General features: G+C 37.3%; 1 protein-coding gene across 1 annotated transcript; it reads right to left on the bottom strand.

The window, feature by feature from the left end:
- Positions 1-17,800: 17,800 nt before the first annotated feature.
- On the bottom strand, positions 17,801-19,015 carry LOC145164202 (F-box/LRR-repeat protein At3g26922-like). The gene has a single exon (XM_079082926.1). The coding sequence runs from the start codon at positions 19,013-19,015 to the stop codon at positions 17,801-17,803; it is 1,215 nt and encodes a 404-aa protein (XP_078939052.1).
- Positions 19,016-23,200: the final 4,185 nt, after the last annotated feature.

Consider the following 23,200-nt stretch of genomic DNA (forward strand, 5'->3'; position numbering starts at 1 on the left):
GTATCCAACACCTCTCGCAAGTGCTCCTCATGCTGCTCTCGCGTCTTGGAATAAACCAAGATGTCATTGATGAAAACTATCATGGACCGATCCAACATCGGTCTGCACACGCGGTTCATGAGGTCCATGAACGCGGCAGGAGCATTGGTGAGCCCGAAGGGCATCACCACGAACTCATAGTGACCATAACGAGTCTGAAACGCAGTCTTCTGCACATCCTCCTCTCTGACCCTCATCTGATGATATCCTGAACGCAGATCAATCTTGGAGAACCAAGACGCTCCCTGTAGCTGGTCAAAGAGGTCGTCAATCCTCGGGAGTGGGTAACGGTTCTTCACCGTTACCTTATTCAGCTCCCTATAGTCTATACACATCCGATGCCACCCCGTACTTCTTTTTCAAGAACAGAATCGGGGCTCCCCAGGGTGAACTGCTCGGTCTAATGAATCCCTTGTCTAACAGCTCCTACAGCTGTGTAGACAACTCCTGCATCTCAGGAGGAGCCAACCGATACGGTGCCTTGGCTATCGGAGCCGCACCAGGGACTAGGTTGATCCTGAACTCTTCCTGCCTCTCCGGAGGTATCCCAGGCAACTCCTCGGGGAATACGTTTGCAAACTCTCATACCACTGGCACATCGTCCACCGTCGCCTTACCCGCTTCCCAGGTATCCATAATATAGGCGAAAAATCCTGCGCAACCCTGCTGAAGGTAGCGCCTAGCTTTAGCTGCTGAACATAAGGCTGGTCTTCGTTGTGGCCTCTCGCCCTGAATCACCAGCTCTCCCCCACTTGGGGTCCTGATCCTCACCAACTGCTGCGCGCAGTCGATCATTGCCCCATTGGGGCTTAGCCAATCCATACCGATAATAACCTTGTTCCCCCGCAAAGGTATAGGAACCAAGTCCACCAGGTAACGCTCCTCGAACAATCTCAAAACACAGTCCCTGAAGACCTCTGATGCTCGCACTGACCGGTCGTCCGCGATCTCGACCTCCAGAGGGCAATCCAACATGCCCGAGGACTCAGGAAACTTCTTGCTAAGCGCAAGAGAGACAAAGGATCGGGTAGCACCCGAATCAAACAACACCTGAACTAGGATACCGTTCACATGGAACGATCCTAAACAGAGCATACATATATCATATCAAAATCACAACGACATAACATAAAGAAATAAGAGAAGAAACCGTACCCGTCACTACATCGAGTGCAGCGCGTGCTTCCTCGTTTGTCAACTGAAATGCTCGGCTCCGCACCACTGGAGCCTATACCTTGGCCTTTCGGCCATCCGTAACTCGCGCTGTTGCTGGGGTCGGCGCCGCTGCTGGCGCTGCTGTCAATCTAGGGCAATTGGCCTTCTTGTGGCCCCTCTGATTGCAATGAAAGCAAATCAGGTCTGTCATCTGCACTGTGGGGGCGGGGGCAGTACAATCCCTGCCAAATTGCCCAGCCTTGCCGCACTTATAGCAGCCGAAACCCGACCCAGTGCGACAAGCTCCCTCGTGTGACCGACCGCATTTTCCACAGTGGTCCCGGCCCTGCTGGCCCTTCGACCTAGATTCGAATCCCTTGGGTTTCTTCCCTGAAACCCCTGTAACCTGCCCAGTCTCGGCCTTCCTCTTCCTGAGGTGCTCCAAATCGATCTCCCTCTCCCGCGCCCTAGCAATCATAGAGTCCAAGGTCGGGCATGCCGAGAAGCTGACATGCTCCCTGATGTCAGCTCTCAACATGTCGTGATAGCAGGTCCTCCTCATATCCTCATCGCCTGCATACTGGGGCACCAAAAGAGCCCTCTCCCAGAACTTGGCGGTGATCTCCACCACAGTCTCCGTAGTCTGCCTCATGTCCAAAAACTCCCTGGCCAGCTGCTGAAGCTCTACAGCTGGCGCGAACTCCGTCCTGAATCTGGTCACAAAGTTTGACCAGGTCATAGCCTCGACGGTCGGGGCTCCCAATGAGTCACCAACCAACTCCCACCAATCTATAGCTCCGTCTCTCATACATCCCACCGCAAAGCGGACCTTCGACCCTTCCGGGCAGAAGCTCGTCAACTGTGCAGACTCAATGTCTGCAATCCATCTCCTGGCATCAATGGGGTCCTTCACCCCGTGAAAATCCTTTAGCCCCACGGATTGAGTCCAGACACCCCCGTGAACCATGGCTCTGATACCAACTTGTAACATCCCAAAATTCAAGGCCAAAAATTTCATTTTTAAATAAATTGTAACATAAAACCATCGGTATAAAAACATTCATAATGATATCTCATGTCACAACCAAAGTGTCAATAATCCAAAACATATCCCCATAAAAGCCATTTTTGTCAAAAGTAAAATAAATCAGAGTACGTTCCCAGGAAGCTCCATGCGGAAAACATGTGTGTGTGTGATGCGCTGCTACACCGCCGGCTCCTTCCCCTTAGACGAAGAGGTACCTGAAACCAAAACTGAAACTATAAGCACGAAGCTTAGTGAGTTCCCCCATCATACCCATAGCACATAATCATCGGTGTCTTTCAACCGGTAACCGGGAGCTACCCTCCCCTTCGGTATCTTTCAACCGGTAACCGGGAGCTACCCTCCCCTTCGGTATCTTTCAACCGGTAACCAGGAACTATCCTCCCCTTCGGTATCTTTCAACCGGTATCTGGGAACTAACCTCCCCTTCGGTATCTTTCAACCGGTATCTGGGGACTATTTCACCCCTATCCCTATCACATATTACAGGTCATAAAAATATTGGCTTCATAATAACATACATAAGCATAATGAGTCACATAATGACATATCATAATCATACTACTATACATGCATGGGTTTTATCCACCCCTTCGGTATCTTTCAACCGGTAACCGTCCTCGGTATCTTTCAACCGGTAACCAGGGTTAGTGTACCCTACTGCTACTTAATACATACTCAGCACAGATATAGCAACCAGACAATTATCACCAAGATAACCATCTCAACCATAAACCCCTACTGGTGGGCCGACATTGGTGCCTTAGACGCACCCCTACTGGAAGGTAACTCACCTCGTAAGGCTGACTGCTGAAAAGCTGATCATCAGATGTCTGACTGCTGCTCCGGTGATCCTCCGGCTATAATTCCCATAAAACACTTAGTCAGACACTGATAACTGTTCTTAGGGTAGAATGACTATTTTACCCCTGACCAAGTCAAAATCAAAGTCAACTTCCAGTTGACCCGACTCGCCGAGTTGGGCCGCCAACTCGTCGAGTCCCTATCCTTTCATCTGTCCTTCTTCACGCCTCTACTCGTCGAGTTTGGCAACGACTCGACGAGTTCTCCTTCTAAAACAACCCCGAATGAACCTTCATCTGGCTCGCCGAGTTGTATGAACAACTCGTCGAGTTCATCTCCATCCTCTGAACAAGTCCTGCCCTTGACTCGCCGAGTTGTATGAACAACTCGTCGAGTTCATCTTTGAAAGTTGGGAGATTACCTTGGACTCGCCGAGTCTGTTCATACACTCGTCGAGTCCTATGATTTCCAAGTCTATGGCTAAGTCCAATACGTTGGGTCACTCCCCAGGACCCCTCTAGGACCACTCTAACACTCACTGGGTTCCTTCAAACCATAACAGAAAAGGGAAGTCAAGCCATGGACTGGGCGAGTCCCAAGAACGACTCGTCGAGTCGAGAATGACCAAGTCTTATTTCTCGATTTCTGACGTACAACACTTGACCAAACGATAGATCTAGGCTTCTAGGATCGATCTAGCACGTAAAGTTACAAACTTTACGTGCATGCACGGGACTATGAGCTCAAATGGCCCTAAATGAGACTCTTAAGGTGCATGGGGCTCTCTAAGGCTCCAAAATCAGCCCCTTTCTGCCTTGCAACCCCTCAAAGACCTTGGATCTGAAGTCTTAGCCCCCAACCATGCTTGCACTCATGATTGGTCACCAAGAATTGCTCCTAAAAGCCCTAAATCACCCCAAAGAGGGATCTAAAACATGAAAGAGCAAGGTATCAGCTTTATACCTGTAAAGAACTGCAGAGGGTGCACAAACCCGAACTCCTCTGGTCTCCTCTTGATTCCTCAAGCCTTTCTCTTCCATCTTATGTTCCAAAATCACAAAAAACCACCACAAAGGCCTTAGATCTTTACACAAACGATTAGGGTTTGATATGGAGAGTTCTGAGAGCAATAGGGACGAAGGGAGGCTGAATGAGATGCTTAAATAAGGTGCAATCCCTTAGATTAGGGTTTTGTCCAGTCAGGGCCTACTCGTCGAGTCTGGATGCCGACTCATCGAGTAGGTCCTTAAACTCCCGGGTCCAAGTCGCTCATACTCGTCGAGTTGGCCATCAACTCGCCGAGTTCTAGGCAAAAAATGAATAATACTTGAATGAAATTCATACAAGGAACCGGGTGCTACACTACCATTACTTCCTAGGTTGTTATGCAAACAACTGAGAACTCATAGAACTCACATGCATAGTCAACTTTAACTGGAATGGGAACAGAAACAAGAATATGTCAACACGATAGGTTACAAACCTCAAGTCGTGTGCTAGCGATAAACAATAGGTTTTATTCTTGATTAGTTCTTGAAACTTATCAAGATCCTTAAGACTCCCACTGACCTTTTGACATATAAGACTCTCTTGTCAAGAACCATTCCTTGACAAACAAATATTCAAGAGTTAGTGTGGATTCTTATCAAGACAAACACTTCACACAATTGGTCTTAGTTGGTCTTTATCTTATCCAAAACATCACAACTTACCAGTTTCAAATGTACAAGAGTAAGAAACATTTTACTCTACATTTGTGAGTCTTATAAAGCTTTCTTATTTTAGTGTCACTCAAGGCACAAACTTGGAGTATGACTCTAAGACTTGTTTTTGGAACGAAGTATGACTCATCTTCTAGATTTAACCATTTCAACAATTCACAATTCCTCTTCTTAGCCACACAAATGCACTAAGATACCCTTAGAGGATCAATTGTGACATGGTTTTCATAATCATTAAGATGATCATAAAACATGATACTCAAGTACTCTCCCATCTTTTCAGATTGGATAAACTTTTATCTTTCTTCCTAATTTGATTCTTCTTATTCGTCCTGCCATACATTGAAACTTTTCCAATGTTCAGAATTATACTTAAACTTGTAAGCATAACCATATTTACTAAACTTTAGTAAATCATGACGAATAGTCTTATCGTTCTCTGTGGTGGACCTGACCAGCGCACGCCCAGTGTACCCGATCCCCTAGTCCTTCACTTGACTCACATATACATGTGAACAAGGAATTAGTCTTAATTTCCCAAAGATGAAGGTTCTCATTCATCATACAATACAAGTTGCATGATTCCAAGTTTCTATTCAACTGAAACTTGGGTGATGAGAATCTTTCCTTATTTGGTAAATTTTGACACTACCACAAACGAAAGAATCAAATCCTTTTTCCAATATTGCTATCAATGGAAACATATAAGCAACAAATTTTCACAAATGTCATTGTAAGGAAATTTAAAATAAGATAAAATTCAAAATTTTTCTTTATTTATAAAAGTGCAGAAAACTTATCCTTACAATGCAAATACAAATGAAAAATTTGTTGTTATCTATTCCTAAGCAATCTATCATAACTCTTAAGCAACAACTTGAAATTCTGATCATCGAGCAATACGATCGAAACCCATCTCTTCATGATCAGAATCAGCTTACACTTCCTTTAAGTTTCCTTTCATTTCTTCGATTCTATAAAACATCAAAATGTAATTACATTACATCATGTATTAAGAATCTACAAATATGAACTTAATAAATTTAGATAGTGGACTTACCTGAAGTAGAGTCAAACACTCTCACTTTACCATCCTTGTGGTCCTTCAGGTGGATACGACAGCTTCGCAACCAATGTCCCTTCTCTTGGCAATAGAAACATATGGACTCTTTGGAATGGTACACAGGACTATCTCAGACTTAGCCTTTCTCTTTACCATTTGGTCAAATGACTTGACCATGGCCGATCCCTTTCCATTGGGAAGTGAAAACTTTTTTGGACTTCCAATGTTACCATTGTCAATATCCATGGAAGTTTGGGGAGTAGATCTTCCAATCAAATTTGCTTTACCAGTGCACCAAATCATTGCTGATTCAGCAGCAACAAACAAATAGGCAAGATCGATAAGGGTCATATCGTGATTTGTCATATAGTAGTCCTCAATGAACTCACTATACAACTCAAGAAGTGATTGAAGAACCCAGTCAATGGCCAACTTCCTTGAGACAACGACACCCAACTCTCCCAGCTTGTCAATATGTAACTTCATCTCCAAGATGTGAGCACATACAGACTTTCCTTCCTGCCAATAGGGCTTTGAGTGACCTTGAACTTGTGGGTTAGGGAGAATTATTGGAGGAGGTGGAGGAAGTGAAGTTCCACTATAGTACGAAGAAGGGATTAATCTTTCACCTTGATCGCCTTGTGGAAAATCATCTTTATAAAGAAGGCTTTTTTCAAAAGATTCGGGAAGACCATAGTTGTCTGAACTTAGACATTTATGTGGGAGAAATTCAAGTTTAGTTGATTTTAGTCCTTAATATAACACCCAACATGAAATATTAAGGCTAGGACCCAACACAATATTTTACAATTTGGAAGAGGGATGCCGTAATCCGAATGCAAAATATTTGAAGGTAGGTAAATGACGATTTACCAATTTCCACCATGAAAAACGAAATTGAAAATTAAGTTTTAAATGGATTGAAATTCCTAGATCCTTTGAGATTCATTGAATTTATCAATGACATGTTTAAATCTCGATTGTGCCCTTCAAGTTTGTGACTGGGATGCCGAGGATCACAAACAAGGTATGAATAACCATGCAAATTAGCTTGGTACAACCAATGTTACAACCCCCTAATCAATGTGTCGGTTAACCACACACGCTCCATTTATCTATGATTAACATCAAGCTACCCTTTGCCACGCACTGTCAGTCTCATATTAGTGTGCTGGTTAACCACACACGCTCCACTAACGACTTAACAAGGTGCAAAGTGCAATTTCATGGGTTAGCACCATATGCACATTTTTCCTAAGTAACTAAGATTGGGAATTTATAAGTGTTTAGTTACTTGGTAATTTTCATTATACGTTTAATGAGAATTATTGTCCTGTCAAACTCGTTCGGCTAACGACCCTCCACCAGTCAAGGAAGCGGTGGGTGAGAGTGGACACCCATTAAACTGCCATTTTAGAGGCAGTAACCTTATACCCCCCTTATAGACCGACTTCGTGAATGAGGCCTACTAACGGTAAGACTGACTTTGTTCTTATATATATATATATATATATATATATATATATATATATATATATATATTAAACCTATAATATTATAATAGTATAAGGGTTGAATTTTAAACTTTTAAAATTCTAGGATTTGGAACTAAATGTTTCAAAGTGAGACTTTGCATTTACAAATTCCAAAACTTGAGGGCAAGTTTTGAACTATTCAAAAACTCTTGGTATCCATAACTTATGAGTTTAATATAGGTTTTATGAAAATCTCTTGACATTCCATAACTTGAGGACAAGTTATGGAGTTCATAAAAACATTTATGTAAAAGACTCTTCAAGTTCCATAACTTGAGGACAACTTATGGAAGACTTAAAACCATTTAAGATGATATTTAAAAAGATACCTTTCATTTTCCATAACTTGAGGACAAGTTATGGATTTCACCAAAAATAATTAGATCAAAAATTCCAACTAACAAAATCAAACAATTTGCTTATGATCTAATTAAACTCATAAGTTAAGATAATTCATATCAAACAAGTTTCAAGAAATTAGCCTAATCATCTAAACTAATACAAATCATGAAACTTTGACAATTATCTTTGAAATTGGATAAGCACAATCATTACCACATCAAAAACAGGTTTATTTGTTCAAAAACAGTTAAGGGTAATGATTCTAGTCCAATTCTGGCTTTAAAACTCGAAATTCTGCATTCTGGAGCACCAACTCGTCGAGTGCATGAACTGACTCGGCGAGTTGGTCAGTTTTTAGGGTGGACTCGGCAAGTCTGTCAGTGGGCTCGGCGAGTTCACTGTCCAGAAAGCAAAAAATCGATTTTTCCAAGCTTTGAAAACAAGTAGCATCAAGTACAATGGAAAACAAGCCTAGGCTCTGATACCACTGAAGGGTTTTGGTATACTACAACATCCTATGGTTCACATAAAACCCTAAATGCTTTGGATCTATGTTTTCTCTAATTATACATGCAATATTGTTTCCAAAGCATTAAGCCTACAACTAGCATACAAATGATATAAACAACATGGAATTGAGTTATAGAATTAGCTCCTTATTGTAGCTTGTAAAACTTCTTGAGTTTGGCCTTTAAGAACTTAGTGCCCCATGTAACGCCCGTAGATCCGGGCTAGTCAATTTAGAGATAATAGGGGTCGAAAATGAATTTTCGACTAAAGATTATTTAGAATAAATAATCTTAAACAAGTTTTAGAATATGTCTCAAGGGTTCCGTACATATAAAGAACGCCGAAATCCGAGTTATAACGAAGAAGTTATGGCACGTCGAAGTTTTTCGGCAAAACCGGCGCGACACCGGGAGACGTAAATAGTGAATTTACAATAGAAGACTTCTTAGCCTTAGTGATCTAAACAAAAGTTGTAGTATATGTTAAACAGAGAACATCCATAAAAAGAACGCCCAAATCTGACTTCGTATGAGGAAGTTATGAATTTTCTAAGATTTGGCATAGCAGTGCACGACCCGAAACTCAAATTTTAGTTCGAGCGGTTTTTGGCTTACGCAACCTAAATGAGAGTTGAAGATCTCATTAATAGGAACTCAACGGTAAAAAGACAGACGAAAACGGAGTCCGTATGAAGGGGTTACGAATTCTTCGTGGTCATTTAACAATCTAATCTCATCCTACTGTTAAATTTAAGATAGGTCGAGAATTAGCCGATGAAGTCTAAATGAAAGTTGTAGATATTGTTTTTACCTACGCGTGGAAAAAAAGAACGCTGAAAAAGGAGCTCGTATACGAACGTTACGGGGTTTAGAAGTCGGCAGGGTGCTGCGGCAAAAGGGGTGACGTGGCTGATTATGGGCCAAGGCTTTCTCCCCTAGGCAAGTCACCAGAAGGTGACATGTGGCATGGACTCGACGAGTAGGAGGACCTACTCGACGAGTAGAGCTGTTTTCCAGCCTATAAATAGAGGTGTCGGGTTCCCTCATTCTTTACACCATTCCAACCTCTTCTCTCTCTCTCTCTCTAGAACCTCTCTCTAGCCCCTAAACCCCCCAAAAAGCCTAGGGAACCTCCCTAGCACCCGAAGGAAGCCCCGAGGCTCCCAGAGTCCCGAGAAAGGAGCCTTTCGGCTCGGAAACGCTGCTCCAGCGAAGCCCGGTTTTCGAGAAAACCCGCTGTAAGTGAGCTACGCCTACGTTATTTTTAATATAGCTTCTAATTAATTATAGTAACATTATTAGGACCTTAAAATAATTATTTGGGCTATTATTATGAGTTATATAAGGGTGTTGCTTAACGCTTATATAATAGTAATAATAGCTAGACTATTAATTAGTCGCGGTTAACGTTAGACTAAACCCTAGTGGTATTGATACTAGGTTTTGTCAAGAGAAAATTGTTTTGAGATAACGAAGTGCTGTCTGAGTACCGAGTCACCACCTTATAAAGTGAGTGCATAGTCCCTTTCATCTTACACATAAATATGAAGTATTTAATATAAATTACGTGCTATGTGTGCATATTGTCTGTATACTTGCCGTCTGTGTTGGGTGAAAGATTTTTATACATGTTTTAAAAGATTTAAACTGTATATGTATTTTATATCTACAAAATGTGTTGGGTAAAACATGGGTAGATGAAATAGTTGATGTGTGACAAAAATAAAATGATGAGAAGTGATATAGACCATGAGATAAGGGTGAGAGGTAAACCATGAGAGAAGCTTTTTACCCATGTGTTGGCCCCGTCATTCAGCAGAGTATGGATGACAACCACGGACTATTCTAGACAGTCCGGTGGACACTAGCAGGCTCACAACCTGTAGGTGTTTTGAACTGTGTATTCACCAGGTGTACTCTAAAAAACCATTGACATGTATTGCGAGTGGATTCTCGGAAACGATACTGTCGATAAACAAACCCTGGCGACTATGAGACGTAGTGCCTAAACCCTGGCGACTATGCGACTCAGTGCCTGTGGTATAAACCCTGGCGACTATGAGACTTAGTGCCTAAAACCTGACGACTATGCGACGTAGTGCCAATTGAGTAGACTCTGACAACGATGGATTTCGTGTCGATTCCTTAGGATAATCCTTAGGAATAAATGAACGAGGAATAGTTGATTCTTAGGGTAGAAAAAAGAAGATAATGGGGATGGGTAATTGGGTTGATTGTTTATTTGTTTAAACATAATAATTATATTATTGTGGGTTGCAAAACCTATGTACTCACCAGGTTTCCCAACCTGACCCACTCAGTTTATTTGAATCATAGGTGTCTATATGAAGTTACATTACACTGAGAGATTTAAAAGAGATGTAGATCACTAGTGTAAATGAATGTAAGTTCTGTTTATGCTTATGTTTCTGTATTGACGATGACATCCCAAGGTTTTGAAAATGAATAAAAAAATACATTTCTTCGGAAATGCTTTGATAACGTATTTATCATGTTTTACTGGGAACAAATTCCGCAACATTTTTATTAAAAGAGGCACTCTGATTTTTATAAAGCATAAACAAAATCGGTCTTTTCTGGCCGTGAAAATGGGGATGTCACAGTTGGTATCAGAGCATTAGTTTAAGTGAACTAGGAATTTGTAGGAAATTTCTAGACTTAAACTTAGAATACTAAGCGATGATTGTGAGATGAGTGTCTGCTATATTTTAGACACGAGCACTAGTTTATTTTAGGAAAGATGCCTAAAATGTTTTATGTGCTAAATGTTTTATGTTATAGCTATAAAGATGCCTTATATGCTATTATTTGTTCGGATCTATGGTCTATTGTCGACCGGATATGGAAATTTTATGTGTTCAGATTTCTAAGCATTTAATTACGATATTAGAACTGGCATGTAACTTTTCGGAGTAATAGGGAGATTTATACGTCTATCGTAAATAAAACTTTCCTATCTTAAATTCTCGCCTCGGTACACCAAAGGTCTGCTTTGGTGTACAAAACGTCATGGTGAAGACAGACTAGGAAATATCCGAGGAAGATGACAACCTGAGCCGAAGAATGTGATGGGTCATGCATCGGTCGTTGCGCCTGCACCCGAACCTATCACAATGGCAGAAGTTCAGGAAGTGATGTGAACCATGATAGACTAATAAAATAGAGGAAATAATAATGCTTACGATAGTGAATGATACCTATCAGAAGATATCGTAAGAGAGGTATCTTGCCTTTAGAATGCGTCTAATAAATAATACGTCTAGTACGGGAGAAGTACACTTTCGATTGGCAGAAAGAAAGAATATTTGGTATAATCCATAAAGTTATCCCATGGTCTGGAATTTCCAATACCAACCGAGTTGAAGCAGAATTGATGATTGAAGATGTGCATGGAAGAAGTCCTAGTAGAGTCTAAGGAAAAAAAATTTATGATTATTTGAACACACTCGTATGTGTTAAATTGTTTTGTGATTTTAGGACTTGGGGACTGCGAGATAATACTTGGGACGAGTATGAGTAGGTGTGAAAGGTAGTAGATGCATATACTACCGGAAGCAAAGGACTCACGCTTGGATCAGGGAAAGTCACAAGATTACCAAGGAGCTAGTAATTCATTTCGTTTTATTCAAGTATGTCGTTACCATCGTTTCGGTAATGACTAAGAAAATGATTGTTATTCCGACCCTAGTGGTCATATCAAATTGAGTCCGGCTACGCTGAGTATGTTATGTGGTTCAGAGAATCAAGTTCGATGTAGCATCTGACTTAACACGGAAGATTGAAATAAAAATCGATCAGTAGAGGTATCGTGATAGTTGCTTGTAGCTAGAAATGCTACCTTTTAAGATGAGATTAGAACATTAAGGAAGGTATAGTCTGTTCCAGAATTTGACTCTAAGAGACCTGAGTCTAAGCATTGCAACATACGATGAGAGGTCATTAGAACGTGACCCATCGGTCTATTGTGGAAGTCAAATAACAAGTTTCAAGAAGGAGTCTCTGATAAAGAGCGAGATTGTGACATGAAGGCTATGATTGAAGGTCTAACATGAGACAGAGGGCGGGAGCAAGATCGAGCACCGCCTGCAGTCAAGGAGTCCAAGAGTTAGATAGTCATTCGAAACAACATAGAAGTTATGATTATTACATAGGATGAAGAGATAACGTATGGAGTCATTATACAATCCTGTTTCGTTGATGATTCCGGGACGTAATCATCCTAAGGGGGAGATAATTGTAACGCCCCTAGATCCGGGCTAGTCAATTTAGAGATAATAGGGGTCGAAAACGACTTTTCGACAAAAGATTATTTAGAATAAATAATCTTAACCAAGTTGTAGAATATGTCTCAAGGGTTCCGTACATATAAAGAACGCCGAAATCCGAGTTATAACGAAGAAGTTATGGCACGTCGAAGTTTTTCGGCAAAACCGGCACGGCACCGGGAGACGTAAATAGGGAATTTACAATAGAGGACTTTTTAGCCTTAGTGATCTAAACAAAAGTTATATTATATGTTAAACCGAGAACATCCATAAAAAGAACGCCCAAATCTGACTTCGTATGAGGAAGTTATGAATTTTCAAAGATTTGGCACAGCAGTGCACGACCCGAAAATTGAATTTTAGTTCGAGCGGTTTTTGGCCTACGCAACCTAAATGAGAGTTGAAGATCTCATTAATAGGAACTCAACGGTAAAAAGACAGACGAAAACGGAGTCCGTATGAAGGAGTTATGAATTTTTTGTGGTCATTTAACAGTCTAATATCATCCTACTGTTAAATTTAAGATCGGTCGAGAATTAGCCGATGGAGTCTAAATGAAAGTTGTAGAAGGGTGTTGTTTAACGCTTATATAATAGTACCTTAAAATTATTATGAGTTATATAAGGGTGTTGTTTAACGCTTATATAATAGTAATAATAGCTAGACTATTAATTAGTCGCGGTTAACGTTAGACTAAACCCTAGTGGTATTGATACTCGGTTTTGTCAAGAGAAATTTGTTTTGAGATCACGAAGTGCTGTCCGAGTACTGAGTCACCACCTTATCAAGTGAGTGCATAGTCTCTTTCATCTTACACATAGATATGAAGTATTTAATATAAATTACGTGCTATGTGTGCATATTGTCTGTATACTTGCCGTCTGTGCTGGGTGAAAGATTTTTATACATGTTTTACAAGATTTAAACTATATATGTATTTTATATCTACAAAATGTGTTGGGTAAAACATGGGTAGATGAAATAGTTGATGTGTGACAAAAATAAAATGATGAGAAGTGATATAGACCATGAGATAAGGGTGAGAGGTAAACCATGAGAGAAGCGTTTTACCCATGTGTTGGCCCCGTCATTCAGCAAAGTATGGATGACAACCACGGACTATTCTAGACAGTCCGGTGGACACTAGCAGGCTCGCAAGCTGTAGGTGTTTTGAACTGTGTATTCACCAGGTGTACTCTAAAAACCCATTGACATGTATTGCGAGTGGATTCTCGGAAACGATACTGTCGATAAACAAACCCTGGCAACTATGAGACGCAGTGCCTAAACCCTGGCGACTATGCGACTTAGTGCCTGTGGTATAAACCCTGGCGACTATGAGACTTAGTGCCTAAAACCTGGCGACTATGCGACGTAGTGCCAATTGAGTAGACTCTGACAACGATGGATTTCGTGCCGATTCCTTAAGATAATCCTTAGGAATAAATGAACGAGGAATAGTTGATTCTTAGGGTAGAATAAAGAAGATAATGGGGATGGGTAATTGTGTTGATTGTTTATTTGTTTAAACATAATAATTATATTATTGTGGGTTGAAAAACCTATGTACTCACCAGGTTTCCCAACCTGACCCACTCAGTTTATTTGAATCACAGGTGTCTATATGAAGTTACATTACACTCAGAGATTTAAAAGAGATGTAGATCACTAGTGTAAATGAATGTAAGTTCTGTTTATGCTTATGTTTCTGTATTGACGATGACATCCCAAGGTTTTAAAAATGAATAAAAAAAATACATTTCTTCGGAAATGCTTTGATAACGTATTTATCATGTTTTACTGGGAACAAATTCCGCAACATTTTTATTAAAAGAGGTACTCTGATTTTTATAAAGCATAAACAAAATCGGTCTTTTCTGGCCGTGAAAATGGGGATGTCACATCCCAAGTGTTGCACCTCAAATGGAATCACAACACACCTTGGACAAAGAATGGCTTTTGAGAGAATATCCTAACACCAAAATTGGCGCATGTAACTCCAAGTACACTAGTGTCATTTTTGGGTGCTAAGGGGCTTCTTATATAGTGTGGCAAAACTAGGGTTACACTATGTAAACCCTAATGGGCATGACCTTCCATATTCCTTAGGCTCCATGGGTTTAAACCTCCATGGATCATCCATGGGTTGTCACATGGGTTTAGCCCAACCTAAGGAATCATGGATCATTGGCCCACGCCATAAGAATGAATGATTTACCAAACCAACCCCTTATATTTAATTAGTCTCTTTTGATCACAAAATTAATTCCAAACTAATTCTTGATCAATACTAATTAAATAATATGATTTCATATGAATATATTAGAACTTATAATATATTAATAAATCATAAATAACCTCTTCTCAAAAGTCCATCCTATCAAATTGTCCTGGTGATATGCAAACCAAATGGACCATGTTACTCTCGGGTCAAGGACATACCAATTATAGTTATGAGCTTAGACACCTAATCCAATAAAAATTTCATATCAACCTAAACAAAGTTCACAAGCATACGAATTTTTGATTTCATATAAACTTAAACAAGTAAATTAACATTGTATACATACAATTTCAATTTCATATGTACCTAAACAAATTTGAATTTCATATAACATTTTAACCACAATTTCAATTTAATATAACATTAACCAAGTAAATTAACATTTTATATATACAAATTCAATTTCATATAAACATAAACAAACAAACAACATACATATACCAAACAAACAGCACAATATACCAAACAAACAACACAATTCTATAATCATAGGAGGATCAATTTCAATTTCATATAAACTTATACATATATACAATTTCAGTTTCAATTAAAATTAGAAACAAAAAACTAAAATGTTTCGTTCTTCTTGCTGTGATGGACGGATTCCGATTGTCAAAGTTGATGGTGATCCTCCGGTGGTGGCTGGTGGTCACGGGAAATACACAAAATCAGAAAAAAAAAAAATAAATAAACACGAAAAACCCACCAGATTTCTTACCTGCTGTGGCAGTGAAGGAGAGAAGATGGAAGGAGGGTCGACTCATCGGTGGGGAAGGCTGAGTTGGTGGAAGACGAACGGTGGTGTAGCAAAACCTCTTCACCACCGGTGAACAGTTTTAAACACAAAAAAACCCAAATTCTGGGTAAAAATCTTTACCACACATCAATAAAAAATGAATTAGGAGTAGAAAAGATGTTACCTGGTGCTAATCGCCGGTTATGAAAGGCAGAACGTGATTTTCGTCGGAGAGGAAACAAACCTGCGTCGTTGTGTGCAAATGAACGAAGATTGCGTTTTTTTTAGGGTAAACCCCTATGGCGACGACATGTCGTCGGCAAAGGGTCTATATAAATGATGTCACTTCATTTTTTACTGAAACAAAAAAAAATTAAAATTAAAAATCTGTGCCGACGACTTGTAGTCGGGATAGACGTTTTACGTGGATCGCCACGTGGCATGCCGACGACGTGTCGTCGGTATAGCTTACACAAAACTACGTCGTACTATATTTCTGGAACATGGAATAAAAATAAATGGAAAATAGATTTTCCGATACCTATCCCGACGACAAGTCGTCGGTATAGACTTTCAGAGTACCGCGAACAATTTTGTCGTTCCCACCAGACTTGTAGCGACGACTTGTCGTCGGCACAGATATCCCGATCAAAGGAATTTAGTCAAAGTTTGCAAAATGTATGCTCACTACCAATACATTTTCTTATTAATTATTGTTTCTATTATATAAAAGATTTCGGTTATCGTCAACAACATATACGATATTCAAATAATTTTACATATGTTCCCGATGACAATGAAATGTCAATCCAAATATATCATGTGGAAATCAGCATATAAGTCTCCAATCTACTTTCAATTTTAACATTTCAAATGCAATTATCTAACGATACTAAAGACAAAAGAAAACTTAAAAAGTTATATTTAGATAACATAAGATCTAATAATATGTCCAGTACCCCAAACGTTATTTCTTTTTCTAACATGCAATTTAGTTGACTTTTTATCCATATTTTTATGTTACATATTTCTGTGCACTTTATAGATTAATTTCTTTTGTGTTGTTTTGCGTCGTAACCAATGCATCTTTGTATTAAATATTGTTATAATTTCATATATAATGTTTGTCATGATTAATATTTCTTTGAAGCGTTGGGTGATCTTTGAAGGATATATTGACTTGTGATCTTCATAGCAACTTAAAATTGTTATTTGTAGGAAAATCAATTTTTTTTTGAAGTGATTTCAGATAAATTCAACATGTTGTTCCTAACAGAAATAGACAAGATTTTTGTGAATGCTTTATTATATTTCTCCTATATTTAGTCAAATTGTAAGTCTTAAGATGAACGAAAAACAGGAGGTTAAGTATTTGAACATCTGATATTGAAGAAACAATGATATTTGTAAACTGACTTTTAGATATAAGACTGAAATTAGCAATATGAAATCTAATTTTATATTCAAATAAGTCTTTGGAAATTTATAGTTCATAACGAAATAATTTATAATATATAGTGCTTTTGATTAGTATATATTCAATTACCTGCTCATTCATCATTTCCTTTGTAACCAGTTCAAAAGTTTACTTTAAAAACGATTAATGTTTACACATTGATATTTAGAGCAATTGTTTAAAACATGTCTATTTTTTTAATATAAACTCAATTACTTATTTATTTATCATTTCGTTTGTATTTATATAAAAGTATTAATTTAAAAAATGCTTAATGTTATACATTAATATTAAACTTTTTTAAACAACTCGTATATACCATGTTCCATAGTTCTGCTGAGAGTTTTAATCTAGTAAACTACATATCACTGTAGTTTTGTCTTAAATCAGTATATCTCCTTTGGATCGAATGTTATCTTACAAAAGGTCTCAACGTAAAAACTTTTAAGCTTGATTGTTTTTTTTTAATAATTAAAGTTTATACTTTGTTAATATAATTCAACCATAACGCTACAGTTACTATATTACTATACACAGGTTATGTTAAATTATATTAGTATACATATATAGGTTATAGATTTTTTGTTAAAAATAGAAAATGAGGAATATTTCGGATCAATAAAGTTTATGTTAAATTAAAGAAGGCATTCATAAAAGTTGTATGATATATACGTGTACTCGTAGTTTTCAAGATCATTTACATGCATATATATTTCAAAATGAAGCCATCAATGAACAAAAAAATAATAAAATTCTCAAGATATCATCGATTTAATTAAACTTCATACTAACCAGAACATCTAAAACATCTACATTGACGTTATGCTATTTAAGGTCTACGGGATAAGTGAACGTAAATTTGGCATCCGGAGAGTTGTTGAGCAAGTAACTTTTCACATCCAAAGGCACCTGAAAGGTTTCTTTCGATCTCACACATATCCTTTCAAACAAGTTTTGCCAAAGAAGGTTTCTAAAATCCATCTTCAACTCCTTCAACTCCCGAAAGGGTGAACTTCGTCTCACCAATTCATCTGGAAAGAATGACAGAAGTTGCACAATAGACGAGCAGAGCGTTAGTGATTTCACACTCTTCATGGTATAGAACATGGCCATCAGATCATCAAACATTAGTTTCTCCTGTCTTCGGTAACAAAGTCCATTGAAATCGATCCCCACTTTCTCAAGAACAGGAAGACCCTCATGGGTGGGTAGAAGGTGGAAATTATGCCCTTTGTAATCAAAGAATTTGAGTCTTGGAGTAGTGACTTCGCAGCAGCTGATGTTCCATAGGGATAAAATGGTTAAATCTGTAAGTCGAAGAGCGTGTATCCTCAAAGTTTTTTCGCTTTCCATGCAAAGATGACAATCTTCCAATGTTAAACTTTCCAACATTGGGAACCCTGAGAATGGATCGGGATCTTTTATAAGTGCATGTTGAAGATGCATAGTAGTAAGACTCTTGAATGATCTTGAAATTGGCCCCAGATACGGGCAAATCATATGACTTTGGCTTTCTAGTGTTAAACTCTTTAAGGATTCGAAGGAAGCAACTGGAAAAACCGGCCATGTTTTGTTTCTACTTTGTTGAAGGTTAACTGACAACTGGTCGACACCCAACGAAAACGCGTAATCGAAAACGCTATTCAAAATCTTGGCACTGCAGGATCCAGAACGGTTGAATGTTAATCTTTCCAACTTTGCTGAGTGATCACGATGACGCAGAACATCACATACGAACTTATCAAAGACTAGGAGTTTTTTGAAAGAGTAGGAATTGAATTCAAGAACTGGGATCCGAGTGTGCATAGAAACCCAGGTTCTTGATAAAAGCGATGTTTGAACGGCGTGTTTTGCGTCAAGAGAAGTGAGAATATGAAGTTGCAAAGACTCCGGCAAGTCGCTGAGTCTGTCCTCCATTTTCGCCCTCTTCTTGTTCTCGATGTTTACTGGTTCTTGCTCACGTACTTTTCTTTTAGTCGCCACGGCTGAAGAAGGTATGAAGATGGTTGAAGAATGTATGATCGAAGAAGGTATCAACATGGTTGATGAATGTATGATGATGATTGAACAACGAAGAAGGGGTTACTGATTTATATAGGGACTGTAATTGGGATATACGGGCGATTTCATAGCCTTGATGGGCAAGTATCACAGATTTTGTGTGTTGAACTGTTGATATAAATCCTTTCCTTTTTTTTTTTTTGTACTTGCCATATTTAAGGAACCTTAATTAACTACTAGAGTACTAGACTACTAGTAGTGTCGCCTAGATAGGGTTGTTTCTTTGCTTCCTCTTTTTTTTTCTAATTTTCTTTTTTCAATTGAAATTCTATTTTAATTCTATATTTTCTTTGATTTCGTTTTTTATTCAAGTTTTAACAACATTACTTTTTTATTTCTTTTTTCTTTTTCCCTTTACATTAAGTTTTCGAGAATCTAATTTTTTACAATACTACATTTTTTATACCTTCAACAATATAGTTTTATTTTATATCGTGCACTTTGGTGGTGGTTTTCATTTTGTATATTAATCTAAATAACCATTATTATTTTCTAAACAATAGTCTATTTATAAAAAATAGTAACAAGAAACTATGTGCACATAAGAGTGTTACGTTAAGTTATTGGATTACAACACCAATTAACCGGATTTAAAGTGGCTCTTTTTCATTGGGTTATTTACCAAATTAGAACTAAATAGTGGACATCGTCAACTACATTATCACTTACAGGAACATGATGAAGTGACATGGTACGAGAATCTCCACAACACCAATATAAACAAACATGAACACAGCCGCTTCTTTGATTTATCGAGTAAAAACTGGATCTTTCGCCTCTTTTGTAAAACCTAAATAATTCTTCGAATGAAGAGAGTTAAACATGAAAATTAGTCCTCCGTATGGAAATGGAGATCTACACCTTATTTTACAGTAGACATTCAATGAAGACATGCGATTTAGTTTCAACAACGGAAGTAGATAGGGTGAATCATCAAAGTCAAAACAATGCCTAGCTTGTAAATATCAAAAGGGTTTGGAAGTCTTCCTAGCATAATATATACATCAACCTAAAATATTTACCTTTTGGGGGAACAAGCAATTCTACTTCCACTCAATAGAGTCACAAACAAGAAACTTATCATCAAAATCATTCTGGATGGACGAGACAGAGAATATCTCATTAGCCTCAAGCAACCAACTCTATGTATCGACCATATGCCTTTGAACCAGGCCTAAGAGTATTGACATTCTAGCCGAGCGATATCATCTAACAAATAAATAAAAACGTTCCTAGTTCAATCACGATTGAACAGCAATCATCCGTCATCCAACTTTACTCTTTGATCGTCCAGGCACTTTAAATTCACATCAAGAGACAACAACCTCAGGAAAAGTATTATGTTTTTAAACCAATAAAAAATAGTACATCCAAAATAGGGATGGAATCCACAAGGACACATAACAATTGCAAAGTACATTAGTGTAAAGTATATTGACTTGACTTGACACTTTAAATAAAAAATAAATCAATAAAAGAAGGGAATTTTTATTATCTAAAACGAAAACTAAAATTATCATGCAATAAAATGAGCAAAGACTATGTTTTCGTTGAAATCGAATTTTGAGACAATTCAGGTTCCATATTTATCCAACTTTATGGAATTGATCAGGATTGTGATGCATATATAGTTTTTATTCTACTTTGGTACCATTAACATAATGAGCTCTTATATCACTTTTACTTGTTAAATTACTAGTCAAAATAAACTCTTCAAGTAGATCTAACTTATTAATCTTAAGTTAAATAAGTTCTTAGATTTAGATTGAAAAGTTGCATTAAATTCGTTATAAGTATTCATATTAATATTCGATACTTCTCATATTATCAAAAGCGTAAAAATATATGATTTTATGTTTACAATGAGCTAAATCCTAATTTAGAACCAATTCGATGTTTTTTTACTTGTGTTAATTCATAAACCAACTACAAAATTTATAATTAACTAACTTTACTATAACTAAAACCAATTCGAGTGTTCATGGAAAAAGCATAAACTTAAGTATTTTATTAAAAGTAAAACATAAATCACTTTATTAAAAACAAATTTAACATATCAATAAGACGAAATCAATCACATATATCCGAAAATCGAACTAAAAACCCAAAAAGAAATGTTTTTAGTTTTTCATGGCAAAAAACATGAATCCAAAGTAAGTTTTTTTCAAGTTAAGCGATCAAAATACCAATATGTTTCTCTGAGTTGTGTTCTTTAATGTTTCCTTTTCTCCGAGCATCTTCTGCTACTTAAAATCGAGATATATCGAGATAATGACTTGGTGGATATTTAAAGATTGGGAAATCATGTAAACCAAGTAATACACTCGACTCGACCGAGTTGAGTGGATAAAGAATCAAAAATTCTAAATTTTTCTCCTTTTAGCACTTTTATTCCATTTTCTATTTTGACGGATGTCGAATCCAACAAATAATAAGTCATATTCACCTGATCCAAAAATAAACCAAAATAGACATGTTTTTTTTTCGGATTCATAGAAATATAAATAACACCATGGATCTTATTCTAGGAACTAATAGAAACATAAAAACAACAACAAGAAGTCTAGTGATATACTTTTTATTGTAGAGATTTCTTGGTTTCATTTGGATGATCAGAGAGCCCAAACCGCAACCCATCTATTGTAGTAAAACCCTAGATCAACATCAAGCAACGATGACTTCCTTCCTCCTTCCTAGATAGCCAAAATCGAACCCTATAATTAAGGAAGTGTAGAACATCAAGATTACGAGAGAGGAACCGAGAGAATAAGAGAGTTGGAGGGAAATTACTATCAATTCAAATTAATACTTATTTGCCTTGGTAGAATTATGCTTTTATATGTGGGATAATTACTATTAATTAAAATTAATACTTATTTGCACATCAACCCTAAAATTATATTAATTTCTTATTATTTTTTTATGATGAATTAACAAACTAGACCCTTTAGTTTTTTTAGGCTATATTATGCTTAAATCATGTATTGTTCATAACCCCAAAAGACTGCTATATATAAAGATATCAATAACTTGTTGTGACCATATATTTCCAATAATTAGTTCGTATACTTATCAACATCCAAAAACATCATACACCAGTATAGGATAATATCCTTATCAAGGCTATCTTTTTTCAATTTCAATTGTAACATCCTCTCAGATTTACACATTGCATTCATCTTTTGCTTTGGTAGGTGTTCCAACACAAGTGTTTGTCTCTACAAATGTAAAATATTAGTATTATAAAATATATAATAAGATATGCATTTGAATATCACTTACCTTAAACGACTCTAATTATGTGTGAACATGTGTGTTTTTATCTTCTCATCAGCAAAGTCTATTTTTAGCAACATTCATGCAAATTAATCGAGTACACTGTACACATTCAAACTCATTTGGATCATTGAGTGATTCGGTGAATTTAGTTGAATGAAAATCACTCATACTTATATATGTCATATAACACCAATGTGTAGCCAAAATTTTCTTTTAGGGTTGGCCACATAATATACAAAATATGAACAAGTGGCATAATTCTTCAAACAATAAAAAATGTAACTGTTTATGCATTCTTAACTAAATTATTAATTTTAAGTTGCACACGATGTTGTCTTACATCATTAAAATAATCTAAAATGGAGTGTAATCGACATAGACAACAATGTATTCCCTTCTACTAATTTCAAGTTTTGAATGGAATAGGCCATATTACAACCCTAATTCGTTTTATTTAACAAAAATATATATTCTACATACCGTGTGTGTGTCTCTGTGTATGTGTGTGTGTGTCTATATATATATATATATATATATATATATATATATATATATATATATATATATATATATATATATATATATATATATATATAAATATATATATATAACCTTAATTTTGTGTCGGTGGGCCAATGCCCACTCTTGCCTTATATTGGCTACGCCCCGGATAACACTTAACAACTAACCAAACGAAAGGAAATAAAACATCACTATCATTGAACAGTCAATACGAGACTGTTCAATGGTTTCTGGAATAGTTTTTCTATTCAAGATTGTTTTTCTCGATTAGGTAAGATTTTTTATAGTGCATACAGGTTGTCGCAATGCCCAGTATATAAAGAATCTAATAGCAATCAGACAAAAAAACATAGTCCATGCTTT

Source organism: Lactuca virosa, chromosome 3 (genome assembly GCF_052849685.1).
Source record: "Lactuca virosa cultivar CGN04683 chromosome 3, Lactuca_virosa_CGN04683_v6, whole genome shotgun sequence".
NCBI classification, from domain to species: Eukaryota; Viridiplantae; Streptophyta; class Magnoliopsida; order Asterales; family Asteraceae; genus Lactuca; species Lactuca virosa.